At 51.4% G+C, this 20,830-nt stretch overlaps 1 protein-coding gene across 2 annotated transcripts in view; it reads right to left on the bottom strand.

Moving 5' to 3' along the window:
- Positions 1–623: 623 nt before the first annotated feature.
- The window catches only part of DPYSL3 (dihydropyrimidinase like 3), a 28,580-nt gene continuing 8,373 nt past the window's right edge, over positions 624–20,830 (bottom strand). For both annotated transcript variants that reach the window (XM_030957266.1, XM_030957267.1), the window contains exons 2-14: positions 15,098–15,186; positions 12,634–12,818; positions 11,469–11,633; positions 11,197–11,258; positions 10,708–10,788; positions 9,557–9,625; positions 6,987–7,107; positions 6,140–6,296; positions 3,744–3,885; positions 3,227–3,397; positions 2,468–2,647; positions 1,777–1,939; positions 624–1,316 (exon numbers count right to left, since the gene is read on the bottom strand). In XM_030957266.1, the coding sequence (XP_030813126.1) occupies positions 1,228–1,316; positions 1,777–1,939; positions 2,468–2,647; positions 3,227–3,397; positions 3,744–3,885; positions 6,140–6,296; positions 6,987–7,107; positions 9,557–9,625; positions 10,708–10,788; positions 11,197–11,258; positions 11,469–11,633; positions 12,634–12,818; positions 15,098–15,186 (1,674 nt within the window). In that variant the 3' untranslated portion in view covers positions 624–1,227. The remainder of the gene's footprint in view (positions 1,317–1,776; positions 1,940–2,467; positions 2,648–3,226; positions 3,398–3,743; positions 3,886–6,139; positions 6,297–6,986; positions 7,108–9,556; positions 9,626–10,707; positions 10,789–11,196; positions 11,259–11,468; positions 11,634–12,633; positions 12,819–15,097; positions 15,187–20,830) is intronic.

The raw sequence follows: 20,830 nt of genomic DNA on the forward strand, positions 1-20,830 counted from the left end.
AAAAAAATTCAAGGTCAAATACTAAAGAAGGGGGGAAAAAAGTGTATTGGTTTAGCATAGCCGAAACTGACCCTTAATTTTGTAGTCTCAAAACATCTTTTTTTTTTACATGCTTTGCAAGCTTTAAAGGACAGTGCCTTTCGTTCTAACAGACAATGCCTGATGGAAGGGGAGCATTTCACTGACAGGAGTCCACAGAAAACAGCCTCCAAGGCTGTCTGCCCAGGATGACCCCAAAGCCGTGCCCAGGCAGTGCCATGTGGAGCTGGTCCCTGTCGACACACAGAAGACAGACACAGCTCTTGCCAGGCAGTCACAGCCCATGGTGGCCAGGCCAGGCTCAGAGACTGCATGGACAAACTGAACAGCTGTTACAAATACCTGCATTGCGCTGTTCTGCCAATACCTTTACCTTTGCCTGAGAAGCTACACCAACACCCTGACAGGTGTAGCAGCGAGCACTGCATGCTGCGGCCCCGACAGCCTGTTGCTGCAGCCCCCTCCAGCCCCAACACCACCCAAACCCCTCTGCTGCCCCAGCCCAGCTCCCTGCAGGGCAGCTGGGCACTGCCCCTGCCAAGCAGCAGGGGCCCGAGGAAGAGAAGAGCCAACCGACAACATGAGCTGTTTGAAGGAACAACTTTTTTTTAATAAAGTGTACAAAGTAGTAAAACTCCTTACACAAGGTGCTGTGACAGCTGTTACAGAGATGATTCGAGCTCCCCCACAGGCCTCATGATGAAACGCCAGAGCATTGGGTGGAGATGAAGGAGATGAATGTGACAGACCCACCTCTCCCTACGAGCTCAGTGCACCTGCCCTCCCCATCTGACATCCTGCCTCCGGCCAGACCCTGCCCCCTCACCTGCCTGGCCGGGTCGCCCTGTGGGCCATTCCCACTGTCCCACACCACGGCATCCCACACACGTTCAACACCAATAACATTGAACCGAGCAACCTGTCCGAGCAGCATGCATACAGAGAGGAAGAGCAAAACACAACCCAAGCAAACCCACAACAGTAACAACAACAGAACTTTAAGGCTATGCAAAAACAAAATGAAGCAACATCTTTAAAGCTAGGTAGCAAGTAGCATTTGTGAAACATAAGGCTTGAGGCTTATTGATTCTTCAGAACAGGTTTATTTCTTTTCATTCTTCAACACCAATGTACCATTTTTCCTCCTTTGCTTGAACAGGGGTTTTGTTTCCTCCTCAGCCGGGACATTTAGCTCAGGGAGGTGATGTTGGAGCGGCCTCCCGGGGGTGCGACAATGCGCTTGCTTGCTGAGCGCATGCCTTCATCAACCTGGGTACCTGGGATAGGATGAGACAGTACAAAGGGATTGGGGAAAGTAAACTTAAGAGCATCTTCTTCACAGACTGAGCAGTCAGGCAGCCTGGAGTCTTGCCAAGGCCCTCCAGAGGCTATCTACTGCAACCTGCTCCCTCTCCAACTCCAGCAGCAACTCAGAGCCACAGTGGCTTTAAAGTCTCTGCAGATGCTTCGTGAACAGACCCACACAGCAGGAACAGCATCAGATGCTGTGCTGGCCTCCACGGCCACAGTGGCCTCCAGGCAGTCTGCCTGGCTACTCCTGCAAGGTGCAGCTCCAGCCATGTCCTTTAAGTGACATGGGATCTTGCTCTGCCATGATCCACTCTTGTGCTTACCTTGCCGCAGGCCACCTCTAACTGCCCCTTGCCCCGGGCCAGGCACAGGGACATGTAGCCAGCGGCTCTGCCCCCTCCCAGCCCAGCCACAACACGTACTCACCTGACAGGCTGAATCCAGACTGATGGAGATTCCTGACGGGCGGTGTCTGACGTGTGGGGGACCCCCTAGTTGACCCCGCAGGGGTGCCCCCCTGGGGGGTGGTGGTCAGGTCAAACACGGGTCCGTCATACAAGCCCCGGGGCACAGCATGCACCTCTGCCATCTGTCACCAGAGAGAAGAGGACAATGACACTTTTGAGTCCAGGGAACATCAAGCTCCAGCATCCACCAGCTCCTCAGTCCCCCTGCAGAAGGATGTCACATTGCTACAGTCCTGCAGCACTGAGGCCTGGCACAGCCCCACTGCCCTGTAAGGAGTGCAGAGCCAGTGCAAGGGGCCATCCCCCAGATGGGGTTTATGCTGCACAAATCAGGGAGGAGAAGGCGATTTTGGCCAATCTCTTCATTTTAAATAGTGTTTCCCTCTAGACTCCTGCTGCAGCAGGACAGGATGAAGAGAGACATTATCACTGCTAACCTTAAGGAACATCTGTCTCCACCACGGCACATCACTAACACAAAGGGCTCCCTATCCAAGCCTCAGTTATTTTGTATATTCAAAATACACCAGGAATTTGCAGCACTGCTTACAGGGTCCAGCAAGAACAGCAAATGAAAACGAACCAGTTAATAAGAGCAATTTGGGCTACCAATAACCCAACTCTGTCTCCTGGCATCCCCACCTCCTCACCTTCCTCCTGGCTTTGATGCGCTTGTAGACGTAGTCAGGGAAAGGGCTGCTGGGCAGGAATCGTCCAGTCCCCTGGGTCACATGCAGGTTGCCATCCTCCAGCATGATCTTCCCCTGGCATATGACAACCAGTGGGGCCCCACGGAGCTCCATCCCCTCAAAGATGTTGTATTCAGCCACCTGCAGCAACCCCAGGATGATGGTCAGGAGGGACAAGAGCACCGCCTGCCCACTCAGAGTGGGTCAGTCCCCACACCTCACTGCTGGAGTCACCAGTGCAGGCAGAAGACACCCCTAAAGCCTTGTATGCTCAGAGGCCTCCTGTAGCTCACTAGCCCACCACAGTAAAAGCCCACCAGAGTCCCCAACATGAACCAGGACCTGCTGGTTTGAAGCTCAGCGTGAGGAAGAACTCCCAGAGCAGACAAAGCAGGACCTAGGCTTGAGGTAAGGCACAAAAAAAGCACTGTGGCAACGCCAGGAAAAATATTTGCGCCTGGAAGAGGAACCAAGGTAAGGAGAAATGTGTGTCTTTCCACCTGCATAGGCCAGGGTCAGGAGAAGAATACTCAAGCAGGGGGAAAAAAGCCCCATGTGCCTAGGGCTTCAATCCCTAGCCACAACAGGCACTGCCTAGAGCCTGGGCTCAGTCCCTCCTCCTCAGAGCCAAGCAAGACAGTACCAAGCTCCCAGCAGCCAGGCGACAAAACTACTCACCCGCCACCCTCCAGCATTCACACAGAAGAGCAGAGGACTTACAGACTGATGGGTTTTTGCTGTGATGATTTTTACTGCATCAGGATCCCATATAACCAGATCGCTGTCCGAGCCCACTGCTATTCTCCCTTTTCGTGGATACAGGTTGAAGATTTTGGCAGCATTAGTGCTTGTCACAGCCACAAACTGGTTTTCATCCATCTTTCCAGTGGCCTGCACACATACAAAGAGAACTAAGTCCATCTGTGGGGAAAGGGTGAGTAAGAGCCCTGGGAAGCACCTTCCTCACTCCCACACAAGGTGCTGGCTGGCTGGGCCCAAGCTTCTGAGGCTGATCTTACTAGCTAGTGCCAGACAGACCAAGAACTGGGGGCACAGTTACAGCTTCTGGATGTTCACCCCAAGCCTGCAACAACCACCTCTCCTGCCCCAGCTTGATTTGACTCTCAAAGCCAGAGAGGGAATAAGCTGGGTGCCCAGCTCTATGGGGCAGTAGCACGGGTGTGTGAGATGGCAGCCACCTCTTCCCACTCTGCCCCTTCCCTGGTTGGACTCTCACCACGGCCTTGTCCCAGATGACAGACATCCGTTCCTCTATGCCATTGGTTCCTTCTGGGATTGCTGTGAAGTTGTCTTTCCCAATGGCTTTCTGCGCAGTGCTGAAGGTACAGTGGGCACTTCCTGACACCTGCAGATCACCACTGCAGAGGGATGGAACAAACCCACTGTCAGTCGTTTGCAGTCAGACAGCAACAGAGACATGATAGATATGGATTTCCTCTGGCCACAAGCAGCCCCCAGCTCAGTTTTTTTTATTCTGCACCCTCATTTCCACAGTCCCTCAGCCTGAAGACTTCCACCTGACCCAGCCCCTGGGGCAGCTGCGTCACATGGGGGCAAAAGACCTCTGCCATGCTGTGCCACCCACCCGAGCATGGACAGCATCCTGTACAAAAGAAAAGCCAACAGCTCAGGTCCTAGGGAACATGGTGGTCTTTGTGTCAGGCCAGAAGATGTCCTCTCCTACTGGACTCCATTTCTGGCAGTTTGTCAGGTCTGCTTGAGAGAACCCTTCTGCTACACAGGGAGGAAGAGGCCTCTCTGCTCCAGGGCTGTCTCCCAGTTGCACAAGCCAGCCCTTGCATTGTGCACTGCCAGCTCCTGCATGCTGAGGGCTAGCATAGTCCTCCCCCACCCTATGAAAGCCTGCTGCAGTGGGATGGAGGGAGTTGGGACTGCCCAGAAGCAGCTCTCTGCAGCAAGCCCAGAAATGCTTCACTGAGGCCTCGTCACCCTCTGCCCAAAGGGGTACCTGGACGGATGAGATACCCTGACCCATCCTGCTCCTAGGAAAGAGGAAGACCAATGAGCTGCCCACAGACAAGGCAGGGCAAGCAGCTGTCCATGGCTCCCTGAAGTCATCCAGCTGCTGCTCGGTCCTCAGGTAACACTGGACAGGCAGCAATTGGAAAGTCATTGCTGCCAGGCAAAAGGAAGCAGACCAAGGCAGGCCAGCTCCCAGCACTGCCTGCACGAGGCAAGGGGCCTCCAGCACCTCAGCAGTGCAGACAGTGACTCTCCTTGAGGCTGCAAATCTGCTCTAATCAACTGGTAATCTCCACCTTCCTCTGACCATTTCTGCCGTATGTCAGATGAACTGTACAGACAGAGGCCCAGAATGATGACATAACACGCTTCCTGCTGGAGACAAACAAGCCATCCAGCCCAGCTGGAACCTCACAGTCTCTCCTCCTGCTGCAGCCTCACAGAAAATGGTACGGCAGAGGTGTCAGGACAGACACCTATGAGCTGCAGGGACCAAGAATTGCTTGTGTCTTCTTTGAGTTCTGGGCTACATTGGAAGTGAAGGTAAGGAGTAGAAAACCAGTTCAGGAGCTGGGCTCACATTTCCTTGCCACTTGTGAAGACCTGCACCTATATAATACATCCAGTATGCACTGAGGTGTCTCTTGTTCATTGACAAATGAACACCTCATGCAAAATGCAGGGTGAGCTGCATACTCAGACTGTAAATGCACTGGCACCTCTCTTACACCCAGACACAGCATCTCCACTCTGGCACAACCCAAGTTTATCCTAACATGACCTGCTGGAGATACCTCTTAGTGACTCCTCATCCCTTGTTCATCTTGGTAGAGATGTTTCCAGCATTACCTCAAAGGGCATTTCCATTTACAACCCTCTCAGTGTCAGCCATTCCCCTGGCTAACAGATCAGGCAGCACACGCACAACTGATGTACAAACATGGGCTGAGAGTGGAGGGGGATGGACACATGGCACACAGACAGGGCAGAAACATTCAGTGTCCTCAGCTGCTGCGCTGGCCTTGCCAGTGAGAGAATGGAGTGTAACTGCGAAAGGTCATTGCAAATTGCTCAAGTGCTTTTTTGGTTTGTCTTTGTTTTCACAAAATCCTTTCTTTACCCTCTTGCCTTCAGGATGAAAAAACAACCTGCCATCCCAGTCAGATGTGCAGGAGCTGCTCCTGAAGGTCTCCTGCACTCTGCAGGCTCTGCTACTGCTCAGCTGTATAGGTGTGTGAATATATCTGCTTTGTATTTGACTGGGGTCCCTAGCAGCCTGTCTAACCTGTAATGCTTTCCATGCTGGTGCAGCATCCCAATCCAAGCATCCATTCCCCACTTCTCCAGCTCGGTGAATCCTTCCGTTGACAAGTCTGTTTTAGCTTGTCCTCATTTCTCTGTCTTCTTCAGGGCTTTTAAAATGGTTCATGACTACTGGTATTTTTCTCATTAGTGATGTTAAGCTTAACATGTCCTCCCTCCACTCTTGAGGACAAACCAACATGGCTTGGAGTCAGAGCCATTTCACTGCTCAGTTCATGACATATCTACACTGAAGTGGTTCAGGCTGGACTAACCTCTTTCTTCCCTATCCAGAGTCCACTTTCTCCTAGCAGAGCTGTCACTCACCTGGCCAGGAGGGAGTTAAGGTAGTCAGGAGTGGTTGGGTCTGGGCTCAGTGGAGGAGAGACCACAAATGCTGCAGCCTTTGCCCAGTTCTTGCTCCAGTAGTGTGTTCCATCAGTCCCCAGACTGGCCGTGATGGGCTCACCAAACACCACAATGCCTGCAGAAGGACACAGAAAGAACAGTGTTTAGGTGGAGCCTGGTGGCATTCTCTGCTCCACAGCACTACCAACAGCCTGCAAGGTCCTGAGAATACCCAGACCCATGCCATCACCACAGGGTCCTCCTGCTCAAGGGCACAAATCCTCCATGCACCAGAATCCCCCTTCACACCTCCTGGGGCAGGGGCACAGAGCCCACTGAACAGAGCCGTGCACATGCCTGCACTTGTGGGGCATCTCTGTGCTCCAGCACCACTGACAAATTGAGCTCCCGGCCACCTGAAAAGGCACCCAAGCACTTCCAAGGGGCGAGCATTTCAAAGGGAGGCCAGAGCTATACACAGCAGCTCAAGCCACATGCACTTAACAAGTATCCTCATTGAGCCAGCCCTTCACAGCTGCAGACAAACTGTGGTGTTTAAAACATTGCTCCTACCTGTGCCCCACATATTGATGCTACCTGACTGTCAAGAGGAGGTGGCTCCATGTGGCCTACTGCAGTGTCACCCTGCCCTTCACAAGTCAGGCAAACTCCTAAGCTAACTGCTCCCTAGCAGAAGGGGAAGCACTAGACAGCACTTGAAGCACAGTGCTGATCTTGGCTCAACAACCATGAGGACATGAGTACCACATAATCCAGCGTCCTGGTGGCAGCAGCAGGGCTGAGTGTAGCCTCAGCTGCCACTCACCTTTTTTTCGGGCTTGTGAGATGAGGTCAGCAGCACTTTTGCTCATCACTTTAGTCACGTAGAGAGGACAGTTGGTCTGGCTGGCAATAGTGATGGCCCGGAAGACAGCTTCTGCTTCCAGCTGGAAGAGAGGATGGCACACAGCTGCAGAGGAGCACTGGCTGGGCAGGGATGAGCCCCTGTTACTCCCAACACATCTCTGATTGCTGCGCACACCCTGTGCCCTCGCTTTTACCCTTGACTCCGCCAGGGCAGTTTCACCAGGGAGACCTGAGGGGGGATGTTTCTGTCTCCCCAGGGCCTGGCCCGAAGGCAGGCTACAGCAGCACAATGCCTGGCACAGGAGCACTGTCTGAACCCTGCTCAGGGGCCAGCAGAGCTGCATCTGCTGTTTTTTCCACTGCCTGGTTCCAGCTCTCAGGACAGCCCAAGGAGCTCAGGGACTGCTGCCCAGCCCAGCTTGCAGGCTGCTGCCAGGCAGTGGCAAGGTCCACCCTTTCACAGCACTCCCCTGCTCCAGGCTGTCCTACAGCTGCAGCAGGTTTAACCAGATGTCCCCTGTCACCCCCATGGCAGGGTGCAGAGGGTTGCACGCTGGCAGGCAGCTTGTGTTTGAGGCCTGGCCATCCTGTAGTGCAGTTTCTGCTTGCCCCAGCCTGCTGACAGCCGCCCCATCTCACTGTCCTGCTGTTAGTGGAGGGTAGATTTCCACCAGGATGGATATCTTTGGACCATTACATCAGCTTGTGCTCAGCCTGAGCTCAGCCCCAGAGTTCTCCAAGTGTTTGCTCCATTTGGCTTCAAGTGTTGGCTTGAGAAAGTTCAAAACAGAAGCCTTAAAAAGACACAATTATCCAGCCTCCAGGGCAATGCCTGGGACCATGCCAGCCGAAATGTCCCAGGGCAGAGAAGCAGAGCACTGCATCCAGACATACATGCACTTCTACTCCTCTCATACTTCTGCAGATCTATTTGCTGTACAGTGAAAAGAGGTTTTTCTCTTCTTAAAGACTCTTTAAACAGAAATTTAAGTGAAAAGTGATTTTTTATCACCATACTTAGGGCTGTAGTAGTCGATGAGGTTTTACATGTGGACAGGAGCAAACAGCCATCACTGTATACCCTCAGAGCAGGTTACCATCTGGAGCTGCATCATCCTGCCCTACCAAGCCACCACCATCACCTGACAGAAGAACATGCCTTTAACCCCCCCCTGAGGTCCCTCCAGGACAGAGAAGACCCACAGAGCCACAGAGTACTCTCCTAATGCTTTGCCATCTGTCTGCAGGCTTTATGCGGTAGCAGGGTCATTTGTGCTCCACCTAACATTTTCCAAGGAAGAGTATGTTCTGGAAGAAGGACACTGTTTATTTGCAAAGGCAATGAGATCTGAATTTGGCTGAATGCATAATATCTACAGCCTTGCACTGTTCTCACTTGCCTTATACTTTAATGGCATTTCAAGATCAAACACCTAACAATGTTTTATTGGCTTTGGATGAGATCTGCACTGCTTATGCTAACAGGACAGTTCTCAAATGTGGGCACAACCACAGCTTCCCGTAATTGCACTTCAGCTTGCCAACTAGTGGCAACAGGTTAAGAGTCATAAAAATAAGAGGGACTCTGAGCCACTGTGTTTGACACTGAGACTCCTCCTTGTACGGGAAAATGCTTTATACTCTTGTATTTCAAAGAGAGTAAGTACTATTATTACAGTAGGCCATTTATGTTGTTACTAGCCCAAACACAGCCAACTTCCTATACTTTTAATTTAAGCCAACTGATTTTATTTCAGAAGGACCTGAAGTACAAATCTGTCCCTGTGCTTCCCTGCTTAACTTTGCTACTGTACCAAATTCCTATTGTTTTCTTCTTTCACATGATGTGGGAAGTCAAAGCACCTCTCAGCAGGGAGTTATGTGAAGGGAACCTATCTAAAATTAGACTCAACTTATATTAATGGACCAAACAGAAAAATCCATACAAGCTAAAATTAGAAGTAATCTCATTAATGTTCTGACAATGAATTGTAACCAGAGAATTCCCCTTCTCTTTCCCTCCCACTCCTTCAAACAATGGCTTCGTCCATCTGCCTCTGAAGCACACTTTAGAGACTAAGCAAACATAAAGGAGGGAAAGGCTGGAATCTGTCAGCACTTAGATGTGAACAGTGAATTCTAAAACACGTCAGTAGATTCTTCTTAGGCTTCTCACACCTGTGGAGTCACCTATATAAGACAAATGCCCCCAAAGCAGCCTCAAAGACTGCTACAGCCATACAGACATTTTGGTTGATTGATTCCTCTCTGTGAGACTCAGAACAAGGGCTTCTGTCTCTGCTGGGCAACTCAAGCACAACTAAGAAATGTCTGTCACAAACATGCATCTTGCTCTTTCCTGGGCTGCTGATGGAAAAGACAGCAGTGCCTGTAAAAATGGATACTCCTGGATGTACACGCACTCTCCCCTGCCCTGATGCTTACTTGGCCCCACTGAACACACTGAGCCCTACTGTGACTGGGAAAACTCTTCAGTGAAGCAAGGCTGAGCTGTCCTCTGCATCTTACCTCCTCAGGTCTGCTCAGCACGTGGCCTTCGGGGCCTGTTATTCCCATCTCCAACATCCTGGCTTGTTCCTAGGACATAAAAAGACCAGAGGGATATTACAGGACTGAAACTATCGACCACAAAAAAGCAGATCCCTTCTGTGTCAAGCCCTTCCCTCAAGACCATGAACACCCTATGTCCTGTGGGACCACCAAGCATGGGGAGAGGCTGCTGTACCCTCAAGGGATTTGAAAGAGAAGGAGGGAACATGGGGCAATGGGATGGCAGGCACTGAGTTAAACCAACTTCAGTGAAACAAGAACAATGTGGCAACAAAACAGGGCTACAAAACTCCCAATCCTCTCCAGTTCCCAGGTCTGTGAAGTGCTACTAATTAGTAATTTTGGGGCATTTTATGATTAGGCAGGTGCTAAAATAGAGATAAGCTCTGGCCAGTACAATTCCTCTGACCACTCGGTTCTCATGTGAAGGAGCCATCCAACTGTGCACTGCAGCTCTAAAAAGTCCAAACAAAAACTAGTTCTTGTAGTCTGAAAAGATGCTTAAAGAATGACCTCTTGGTTCATGCTCCTTCAACTCCCAAGAACAAGAGAGAGAAAAAAACAAATAGTTGTAGAACTTAACTGAGCAATCTCTTCTGCGTCTTAAAGAGAATTGAAAATATTTGGACCTTCTGTCACCCAGCACCAATTACAGCATAGCAGGCCAATACACACTACCCACTTGGTCACTCAACCACGTCCCTCAGAACATCTGCCTTGTAAACCCAGCTTCATTAGCTACCTGTTTGCTTACAGGTAGAAAATCTCTCTTGCCAAGGCAGTTCTCAATGGACTTTACCTCTCCTGGTTTGTTATGTGCAAGGCAAAGGTCTCTGCCTCTCCTCACTGAAGGCAGCTACAGCAAACATATCCTACTTGATGGACACTCACTTCCATTTAGGTAATTGCTAATGCACTATTTCACATTCGCTTATGCACACAGTATTCACAACAAAAAATCTTGCTAACTTTGATATTGCTGCTGAACAGCAAAGATATCACCTTGCACAAGATGTCCAGCTTCAGAGCCATTTTACTAATGCCCCACACCAAATCTACCTGATACAGGTTTTTAGTTCTTGTAGTATATACCAGAAGTAGTTAGTTACCTGTGCAATTATATCCCCATTTTCTGCATGAACTTGAGCTATGGCACCCAGCTCTGCCAGGCAGCTGAAAATCTCATACAGCTAAAAGAGAGACAAGAAGAAATTATTAGTGAGCAGGCTGCCCACGGCCCTGGCATCCCTCATGGCCTTTCCACCCATGGCCCTGGCAGCAGCAGGACCCAGTGCAGCCATGCCAGGCAGAGCTCTGGCTGCGCAGGGACCAGGTCTTTGAAGAACAGAGTCACCAGCAGATGTTCTTGGTGGTCTCCACACTAGACCTGTGCCACCCCCTGCAGTGCAGGAGCCCAGCCAGCCCACAGCACAGCCTGGAGCAGCCCTGCACAGGCAGCCAGGGTAGAGGTGAGCAGCAGCAAGGACTGGCCAGGGGCAATAGGTATCAGCCTTATGAGCTGCCCCACGCCCACCATGGCTGTCACCCGGCACTGCTCCTTGAATCAACACAACCATTGCGGTGCAGGGGGGTCTCACCTCAGTGTTGGACATCTGGTACAAATCCTTGTAGGCCATATACACCATGAAGGAGTTAACACCTGGGGCAGGGCAGAGAGGAGAGAGAGGTGAGCTGGGTAGGTCAGGCTGCCTGCTCTGGCCACCCTCCCCACCAGCCACCCTGTGGGGCACAGCTCCTGCTGGCAGCTGTGCAAAACCCTGCAGGCACCCAACAGCACAGCCACCTCTCACCCTCCCTGGCGCGGGCACAGGACTGGCCAAGGCCAGGCAGGGAGCCACAAGACACAAACCTTTCTCCTGGACCATGGTGTGCAGCTCCTGCCGGACGCGGTCGCTCCAGCGAGGGATGTCCACGTGCAGGGCGTAGTCGCAGCAGGCCTTGCCATCAGCCCACTCCCGCCACCGCTCCAGCGCCTCGGCCAGGCTGGACTCCGGCTCTGGCACCACGTGATCCACTGCAGGGCACAGCAGAGCAAGGGCTGGCCAAGGGCTCCCACCCCACCGTGGCCTGGCAGCTCACCGCCCCAGGCTGGCCTCTTTAACAGCTTCAGGGCAGCTCACCTTCACAACATGCCTCGGCTCCTCAAGTGCATTTATTGGCAGGGAACTGCACAGAGCCTTTGTTTAATGGCCTCTGGCATAGGATCAGGGGCTTTTACACGCTTCTGCTGAGAAATTGCCTGAAAGCTGAAGAGCCTCGTCTTTCCCCATCCCCACTTCCACCCCATTAGCACACAGCTTCCTGCCACACTGCAACACTAATGCACCTTTAATTGCACAGCATGAAATCTCCACATTTTGCCACAGACCATTTCACAAACCTTTTTTTTTTTGGCATAGAGGAAGGAAAAATGGTGGCGGGAGGACAAGAAACTCAGCCCTTTATTGGAAGGATCAACACTTGCTCCTGCATCCCAAGAAACCCTGCAGTGCACACAACTGTAACCACTGCACAGGACAACACCTGGACCTCAAACCAGTGCACAGACACAGCATCCTCCAGGAAAGGACCTCAGAATTCTCTTTCCTTTTTCGTTAGCACTGTTTATTTTTGAGCAGTGTGGGATGCCAACACACTGCTCTGTTCCTTTGCTCAGAGCCATCTGAGCACCATGCTGCTGTTATTTAACAGAGAAGTTATGCCATTGCTCCTTTTTGAGGCTCCCAGAGGCAAGAGTGGCTGCAGACAAGCACTGCAGAACACAGGATCTCCAAGGCCAAGGAGTTCTATGTACATCTCCTGTCCTATCATTTCATCATTACTAAGGATCAAAAGATTCATCCCAATCCTTACTCCCTAGACTGCATTGACAGAGATCACAGAAAATATGAATACACTGTCATGGCCTTTGAAAACACAGAAGACTGAGAAAAGTACATTAAAAAATAAAGAACTGGGTGATCTTGCAGGAATACTGGGAGGTGTCAGGCACAGGCCATGCCTACTGCACTTACTAATCATGGTGGTTCCACCAGCCAGAGCTGCTTTTGTTCCTTGGAAGAAATCATCCACAGAGGTCATTCCCTTGTATGGCATCTGCAGGTGAGTGTGGACATCAATTCCTCCAGGGATCACCATCTTCCCATTGGCTTCTATGGTTTTGACCCCTCCAGGAACAATCAGGTTGTCTCCGATCTGCCTGATAAGATCACACCAAGATACTCTCACAAAGAAAAACCTGCCACAACTTAACCTCTGAACAGCTCAGCCAGGGACTGCCAGGGCAGCTCCCTGCCAGCAGGAACACCCCACTCTGTCTTGCTCCCAGACCCAGGCTCACTCCACTCTGCAGCAACATACAGGACTGTCTGGCTTGCTTACACCTATGCTGTGCTTAGTTCAGGGCTGGCTGCCATCTGTCCAGCTGCTCTGCAGATGACTTGGATGGCACCTGCTTCCTGGGGCACACACTGGGTTGGGGTAGCTGGGGAGTACGGTCTGATGGTGATCTCTGCAGTGTGTGTGGTGAGAACCTGCCTAGGACACCTCATCCCATACAGGCTCAGGAAACAGGCTGCAGCACGCATTTCAGCATAGCAGCTCTAACACGCACCCAGGGTGCATGCCCACAAAACCCAACACCAGCCCTGCTTCCAAGTGAGCTACACCCCTAATCTCTCCTGTCTCCCGTCCTTCTGCCCACCTTAAGTAAGGATCAAGTCTGAGCTTACTTACAGATAAAGATGATTTCCACTGTAATGCCACAGCTGCTAGACCAGCTCAGGGCTTATCAGGGACGTGCAATGCTGCTCACAGCACAAAGTCCCAAGAGTGAAGGGACTCCTGGGAGCTGGGAAATAGCCCAGCAACTGCCCAGCTAGACTGGCTGCAGCCTGCTGGGCTCATGGCACAACCTGCAAGCTCTGGGCCCAACATCTTCCCAAGAAGTGCACAGTGCCCCCCTCTCACCTTGTCTCTTCTGCGACCCTGAAGAACAGCTTTGCTATCAGCAGGGCCTCACTGTAGTTAAGGCAGCTAAAATCACAGGTACCTAAAAATGTCTTCTGAAAACAGGAAATCTAGAGAGTTCCAGAAAAAATGCGCTAGTAACCTAATACACAACTACAGTGCTCTGGATCCTGTCCTGTTCCAGCACAACTTGACATGTCCAGCCCTCCTGCAGGCCAAGTTACCTGAACCTCAGCATTCCCTTTTTCAGCCCCTGTTCCCTCAACCCCTTTATGTGTCCATATGTTCAACTCAGCCTTCAAATCTCTTCCTTCAGAAATCCTACTTTCATCAAGCCTTTCTCAGTGCTCCTTGATAAATCAAGATTAAAGGTAAGTTGGTTTTAGTGGAAAACTTCTGATCTCCTTGGCACACTGGGGAGGTAAAAATGAGAAACAAATTCCATTTTTGTATTTCATTCAAGCTGAGTCACTTCGCAGTTTTTTTTCCCTAGTGTAAAAAACTGTGGACAGAACTGCTCACTTTACTGTCCTCACAGCAATAAATCAGCAGCTCTTCCCACTGCTATTATGGAGATGAATCCATCACTAAAGGTTTTTAATTGCCTACTGTATTCTTCACAGAATTCACTTGTAAGAGCATTTAACTCCCAAGGCAGTGAAATTCTGTGGCCTCCAGGCTGTACATGAGGCTCAGTGATTTGCCCACGAATACTCAGAAAGCATACACCACAGCAACACCAGAAGCTGGCTCTGATCCCTGCCTGTGTACAAGCACTTGTCAATCACAAATGGTCTTGTCCACCAGATAAAAATATAATCACACTTCTTGAAGTATTTATCTGCTGCTGGATATTTAGCATCTACCACCCTGGTAAGGCTGGATATATAACTGTTACCACAGAGCAAGCAATGCCTTTTCAAATCTCAGGGCTATAAACTATCATGGTTCTTTCACTTCACCCAGGGTGGAGCTGGCCCCAGCACAATTCCTTTGCCAAGTTCGAGTGGCAAACTTTAAACAACTGAGCTATTCCTGCAGCTTTGAGACATACACAGAGAAGCTGGGGGAACCCAGAGGTTTCCTTGCAATTCCTGGAAATCTCAAGGATGCAGATGACTTGCAGCACAGCACTATCCTTGTAAGTACTAACAAACAGGATCTTGTGTGGGGTCATTCATGCTAATACAGTTAACACAGGGCAAAAGAGAAGTCAAAGATAAACCTTGTTCCTGGTGCAATTAGAAACAACTTTGCTGTACAATGGACGCAGTATCACAATCTCACAAGCCTGACTGCAATTCAGTCGCTGGAGCTCCTCTGAGAACACATGAGACAATCACATATGTGCTTACACACACTGCAGAGAGTTGAGCCTCTGAATAGAGAGTGCTATCAGGTTTTACTGCTTGGCAAGTTGGGCACATACCACATCCACAAAAAGCCAATAACCACCCAACCTGAAGCCGGTTTAAAAGGAGATGAAGATGATAGAAATAAAATACTTACTTTATGAGGCCATCCTCCACGTAAATGTCAGCATAGAATGACTGGTCATCATTGACTATTCGCCCTCCTTTAATAAGGAGACGATCACTCTGAAAAGCGAAGAGCACAGCAGCTGTCAGTAGCACATAACACACATGCTTCATTCACTTTTGACTGAGAGGGTAGTTAGACACTGGAACAGGTTGCCCAGGGAGGTTATGGATGACTCAATGCTGGTGGTATTCAAAGCTGGGTTGGTTAAGTCCTTGAGCAACCTGATCTAGTGGGCAGTGTCCCACTAGAGGGGGTTTGGATCTTTTAAGGTCCATTCCGACCCCTTAATATATTATGATTTTATGATTCTCAGCACGCTGTACAGGTGCTCACCCACTGCTCACCTCAACCACTGATGCTGCAGAAAGGTCACTGGACCTGTGTCAACACTCCAAACAACACTACAAGAGCAAGGACTGAAAATGTCATACTCCTAAAGATGTTTCTAAGTGGGAGAAGGGCTGCCAGAAACACCACCGAGGCAGACTGAGCACAGGGGAGAGTCACTGGGGACACAGCAAATATCCTTCCCTAAAATATAGAGAGAAGTCAAAAGCTTCCTATGCTGGGACATTATGCACATTACTTGGTAGCCAGCATGAGCCACACGCCAGCATTTAGAGCAAGTTTGTCACTCTCCTGCTGTGCTTGGGGTAATGCTTCTGAGGCATTTCACAGGTCTATAAAAAACGAGGAGGCACCGGACTGCACTCCACTCTCATGATTTACCACCTCTTCCATTCTCCTTTCTATTGACCAAAATGGCCAGCAGCCTTCTCCAAAGGAGCACAAGCCAGATGCCAGAGGAACACCCCAATCAGAACTGTCCTTATGCTCTTCCTGCATTCACACTTTTGGACCAGACAACCCAGCATACACTGATGGGAGAGGATGGGCACTGCCCTGTGGGAAACAGACCCTGTCCAGAGGCTGAGGTCCTGCTCTTCTACCTACCTCTACCTGCACAAGTCTGCACAACCACCTGATCTCACATATGCCTGCCGTGGATCCAGGTGACATAGGCTAACTGCTGTGCCAGAGAACATGTTGTCTTCCTGACTGCTTAAAACACCTCCAACAACTCTTCAGCTCTTAATCACACCTTACGCTCCTCTCTGTTACCCCTGCTGCCCACAGCCCAGGTTTTGGCACGTAAATACACTCCCTTTCCACATCTGAGCCTGGACAAAGGCCGACCAGAGCCTTCAGCAGGGCTCACATGCCAGCCTCACCCTGTGACGCTCTGGCATGGTTAATTGCTCTGCAGGGAAATGGGTTTGCTCTCCACCCGCCACCCCTGGGGCCATTTCTGAAGTATCGCCATCATAGTGGGAATTTGCATCCTTCTGTCAACAGAAGGATGCAAAGAATACTCCTGCATCCCGGCAGCAGCCAAAGCCCAGAGCCCCGCGTGCGTTTTTACAGCAACCTCATGCACACGCAGCGGAGACAAAGGAACTGGGTGGGGAAAGGAGGGGAATGCCTGCGCGCTGCTCAGCCCGCCGCAGCTCAGCTCAGCCCAGCCCAGCCCAGCCCGCCGCACACGGCTGGGGAGCGGCCGCGGGCTGCCCCGCACACGGCTGGCACCCCCGGCAAGGGACAGCTTACCCTCCCCGCCAGCACAGCCCAAAGGAGCCTCTCCTCCCACCAGGAAAAGAGCTCAGCTGAGCTGCTCCCGGTTCTCCTGCCACTCACCGTCCTCTCCAACAAGCAGAGCCGGGGTCAGCCCCGCTTCTTCCCTGACCCCAGCTAACACACTGGGCAGAGATGTGCCCAAACTGTGCTTCCAGGGGGGCCTGGAAGCAAGGGCACGTCACAGGCCCCCATGCACAGCTCTTTCGACATCCTGCACTCCATGGGCACACAGAGATCCTGATCTTGACCACAGCCAGGTCTCAGGAGCAGTTGGGGCACAAGGACAGCTGGTGTGCACTGGCTGGGCAGCCCCAGGTGCTTGGGCCAGAGCACAGCTGTGCTATGCCTCTGCCCATGGGGCACATGCTGGGCAATGCTCAGCTTTGGGGCTGAGGGCCCTGAGCAGAGACACGATAACAAAAGAAATCTCCCTGCCCAAATCCACTAACAGCCCTCCATTTTTTTTGTCTTGCCCTCTCCAACTTGCTTTCTTGAATTCCTGGAGCTGGTTCTCACTAGAGTGCGGGAACATCAGCAAATACTGATGCTGGCCTGCCCTTCCCTGCACATCAGACTGGAGGAAGCCAAGGGAGTCAGGCAGAGGCAGCACAGGTGCAGGAGACTGCCCCATTGACAATTACTGAATAAAGTGTTAATATGAGCTCAAGAAATATGCCTGCTCCACACTCACAAGAGGTCATTCTGTGGTAGATGTGAAGGGCTGCTCAGTGCTAACTGTCAGTACACAAAATTGAGAGATCCACAGTGGCTGAAGCACAAACAAGGCATCCATTCAGGAGATCAGGCACTGCTAGAACCCACCGTGCCCACCCGACAGTGACGGGACTGCACCAGCACCCACCCACTGACTGCAAGGAAAAAAATGCAACTAAATTGAATAAGGAAAATCCAAATGACATGCCTACAGGCTCTGGCACCGTTCAGGAGTGCACCCAGGTGACAAGAGGCAGAGAAAGAAAGGAAGAGAATGAAGCAGTTATGAGGAAATGAGTCTGAGTTAATAGCCAGGCTTCTTAAGTGCATGCTACCAGAGCAGCCCCAGACCACAATAAATGCACTGTTCCCATATCAGGGCTCACTGTGCCTCTGTACACCCACCACAGCTCTCACCAGCCAGTGTCAGGCTGTGTCATCAGCCTCTGATCAGAGGGAAAAGCCCTCCTGCAGCAGGAGCCACGGGGCCTGGCCAGGGAGGGAGCAGCCAGTGCCCAGCACAGCCTTTGGGCAAAGGGCACCAAAGCAGCCGTGAGCACGAGATGCTGCACTGGCTGCGGCTGCACACAGCCCTGCCTGACCCTGGCACTGACCTGCCCTGCTGACACTGCCTCCAAAGCAGCCAGTGACAGCTCCTCTGCCACCCGTGTGGTGCCTTCTGGTGCCTTCAGGCACAAGAGATGCCTACGAGGCCAAGCCTGGAGCTTTCCCTCCAGCACAGCTCTGCCAAAACCTGCCGGATTCGCCACCAGCCATCAACACCTCTCCATGCTGGTAAGCCTTTATGCAGAACTCCCCCTGTCTCTCTGCCTGTTTGCATTTGGGATCAAGCTTTCAAACCCATTATCCATTCCCTCATGCCCATGCTCTGCTCCTGATGCCCTTAAGCATCATCTGGTCATTTTGAGATCCCAAAGTATCAGGTGGTCTTCAGAGTGATGCTGCAGAAAGAAAGGCAGGCAGCACTTCCAGAAGGCTGCTGAACCCAGCCAAGAACAGTGCTCACCTCGTTTACAAAGCACAAGGGCATAATTAGGGGAGCACAGAAGCTGGTGTATGGTTTTACTGCTTTTTCCCTTGTAAAAGCAGAGACACTAATTGCAGAAGTGTTTCATCAGAAGCTTATGGTTCCTCCTTACTAATGCACCACACAACAGCATGGAAGAAGCCCTGGCTAGTGTCATAGGGAGAGATAGCTGCCAGCTACACTGTGATTCCCTACAGTTTGTGGCTTAGAAATGACATACTGATAGCTACCAGTTCACCAAAACCTGTCTAGTCAGTAACTGAGGCCTTCTTCCCCATGTGTACCTGATACACCATACTGGCCAACACCATACACACCTCCTTGTTTTCAGAGGTGGCAGAGACATCACAGAGATGATGTTTGTAGGCTCCAGCAGGGGAATTGGGGTGGGCATGGCTCACACCAAGAAAAAATATGGGATCTCCAGTCTACCTGGCCTAGGAAAGAATTTTATGACAAAAGCACAAAGACTGAGTAATTTTGATTCAACCAACAGTTCTGTTAACAGGTATTTTGTAAAATCAGGACAAGATTTTAGTCTTCCACCTCTCTTCCTGCAGAAAAACATACTGCAAGAGGGGAAATATTTTGATCACCCTTCCAAACAGCCAAAAAAAAAGGAACCAATAAAAAGTCTCTCAACAGACACACAAGATCTGAAATTGCTATTCTCCTGAGCTGGGCACCCTAGAATCAGCACACATGTAAAAAGTAAAAGGATGTTTAGTGGTCTCTGATGCATGGTGCACAACACGAGACAGTGAGGAGCAACACATCCATACCAAGCTGATGGAGCCATCACTGAGAAAGGCAAAGCTTTGGCTAACCTCCCCTCCCTGTGTTTCCTCTATGGCGCAACTGACAGACATGCCTGTACCTCCCAGCCTTCCATCAATGACTAAAGTCTTGCCTGTCACATACAGCTTTTGACCAGGCTTTTACAACTCACGTTGGGAACAATTAGCACAGAAATTTATCTCACACTAACACATGCACCACTCACTCGTGCTCCTGGCCTCTCCACTAAAATGGCTGTCCTGGAAAAGATGAGAAACTGCTGCAAACAGATACAATAGGCAAACTCTGATTTTTCAGATGTTACTGGGAGAAACCGACTACAAATACTGACTGCAGCACTGCTGAGTACAAGAGGAACCAGAAGGGATTGTTTCTGCATCTCCAGAAACACACTAGGCAGTTGAAACAATAGCTGTTGGGAAGTACAAATACCCAGTTTTCCAATACATCCTTCATGAAAGCCCAACCTGCCCATTGCTCAGGTGACAGAAGTGTAGCATTTTCAGCTTCAGGAAAAAAGCAAACGATTTAATAGGGATAAATCAAGCAGCTTGGAAGATTTTGTTACCACTGAGGGGAGAGAACTGCCATTGGATCCCAGAGGAGCAGGCACAAGCCCTGCATATTGATTAGGCATATCATAAAGAAAAAGCCCCAGAGAATGGGAGAAATCCCACCTGCAGCAGCAGTCGGGGTGTCTCCATTGTGGTCTAAGGATACAGAACAGGCAGTATATGTAAAGTCATAATATTGCTTGTGAAAGCATCTGAATCTAGGCTGACAAAGGAATTTCTCTTTACAGTGGTCAAGATCTTAATGCTTCTTTAAGAGCATTTTGCTCACATTTCTAAAAAGAATAATGGAAGTCAAGTGCTTTGCTTTTCCTTTTTCTTCAGAGAGCCAGAACTGTCCTCAATAGAAAAACCAGGAGCTACAATGAAGCCAGCGAAAAGCCAACAAGATGAAAGACCAGACTGCCTTCCCAGGAGCAAGCCCTCCGCGGCCTCCGCAGGGCGAGCCTGGAGCAGAGCGGCCAGGCAGAGATCAGAGCAGGAGAGCCGCAGTGGGAGCGCCACGGCGGGGCACCGCTGGCACCGGGGCTCCCGCAGCTCCAGGGCCAACCCACCGGCCGCCGCCTCTCCCGGGCGGGCCGGGCCGGGCGGGTCCCGGAGCGCTGCAGCGGCACCGCCGCACCTGATACGGCGAGACCGAGGAGCTGCTCGGCGGGGGCACCGAGCACGGGGAGCGCCCTGCGGGAGGCTGGCCCCGCACGGGGGAACATCCCACCGGCACCGGGCACGGGCATCGACTACCGCAGACGCTCCAGTCCGCGCTGCGCCCGCGGGGGCGCGGGTTCTGCCCAGCACAGTTCACCAGCAGCGCCGGGACACCTGCGCGGGCGGCGGCTCTTTGTCTGCACGCCGCCGCCGCCCCGCTCCGACCCGCAACGCCGGACCCCGGCACCGAGCTTCCCCCCGCCCCACGGGCCGCCCTGCCCCGCCCGC

This window comes from Camarhynchus parvulus, chromosome 13 (genome assembly GCF_901933205.1).
Source record: "Camarhynchus parvulus chromosome 13, STF_HiC, whole genome shotgun sequence".
Lineage (NCBI taxonomy): Eukaryota > Metazoa > Chordata > Aves > Passeriformes > Thraupidae > Camarhynchus > Camarhynchus parvulus.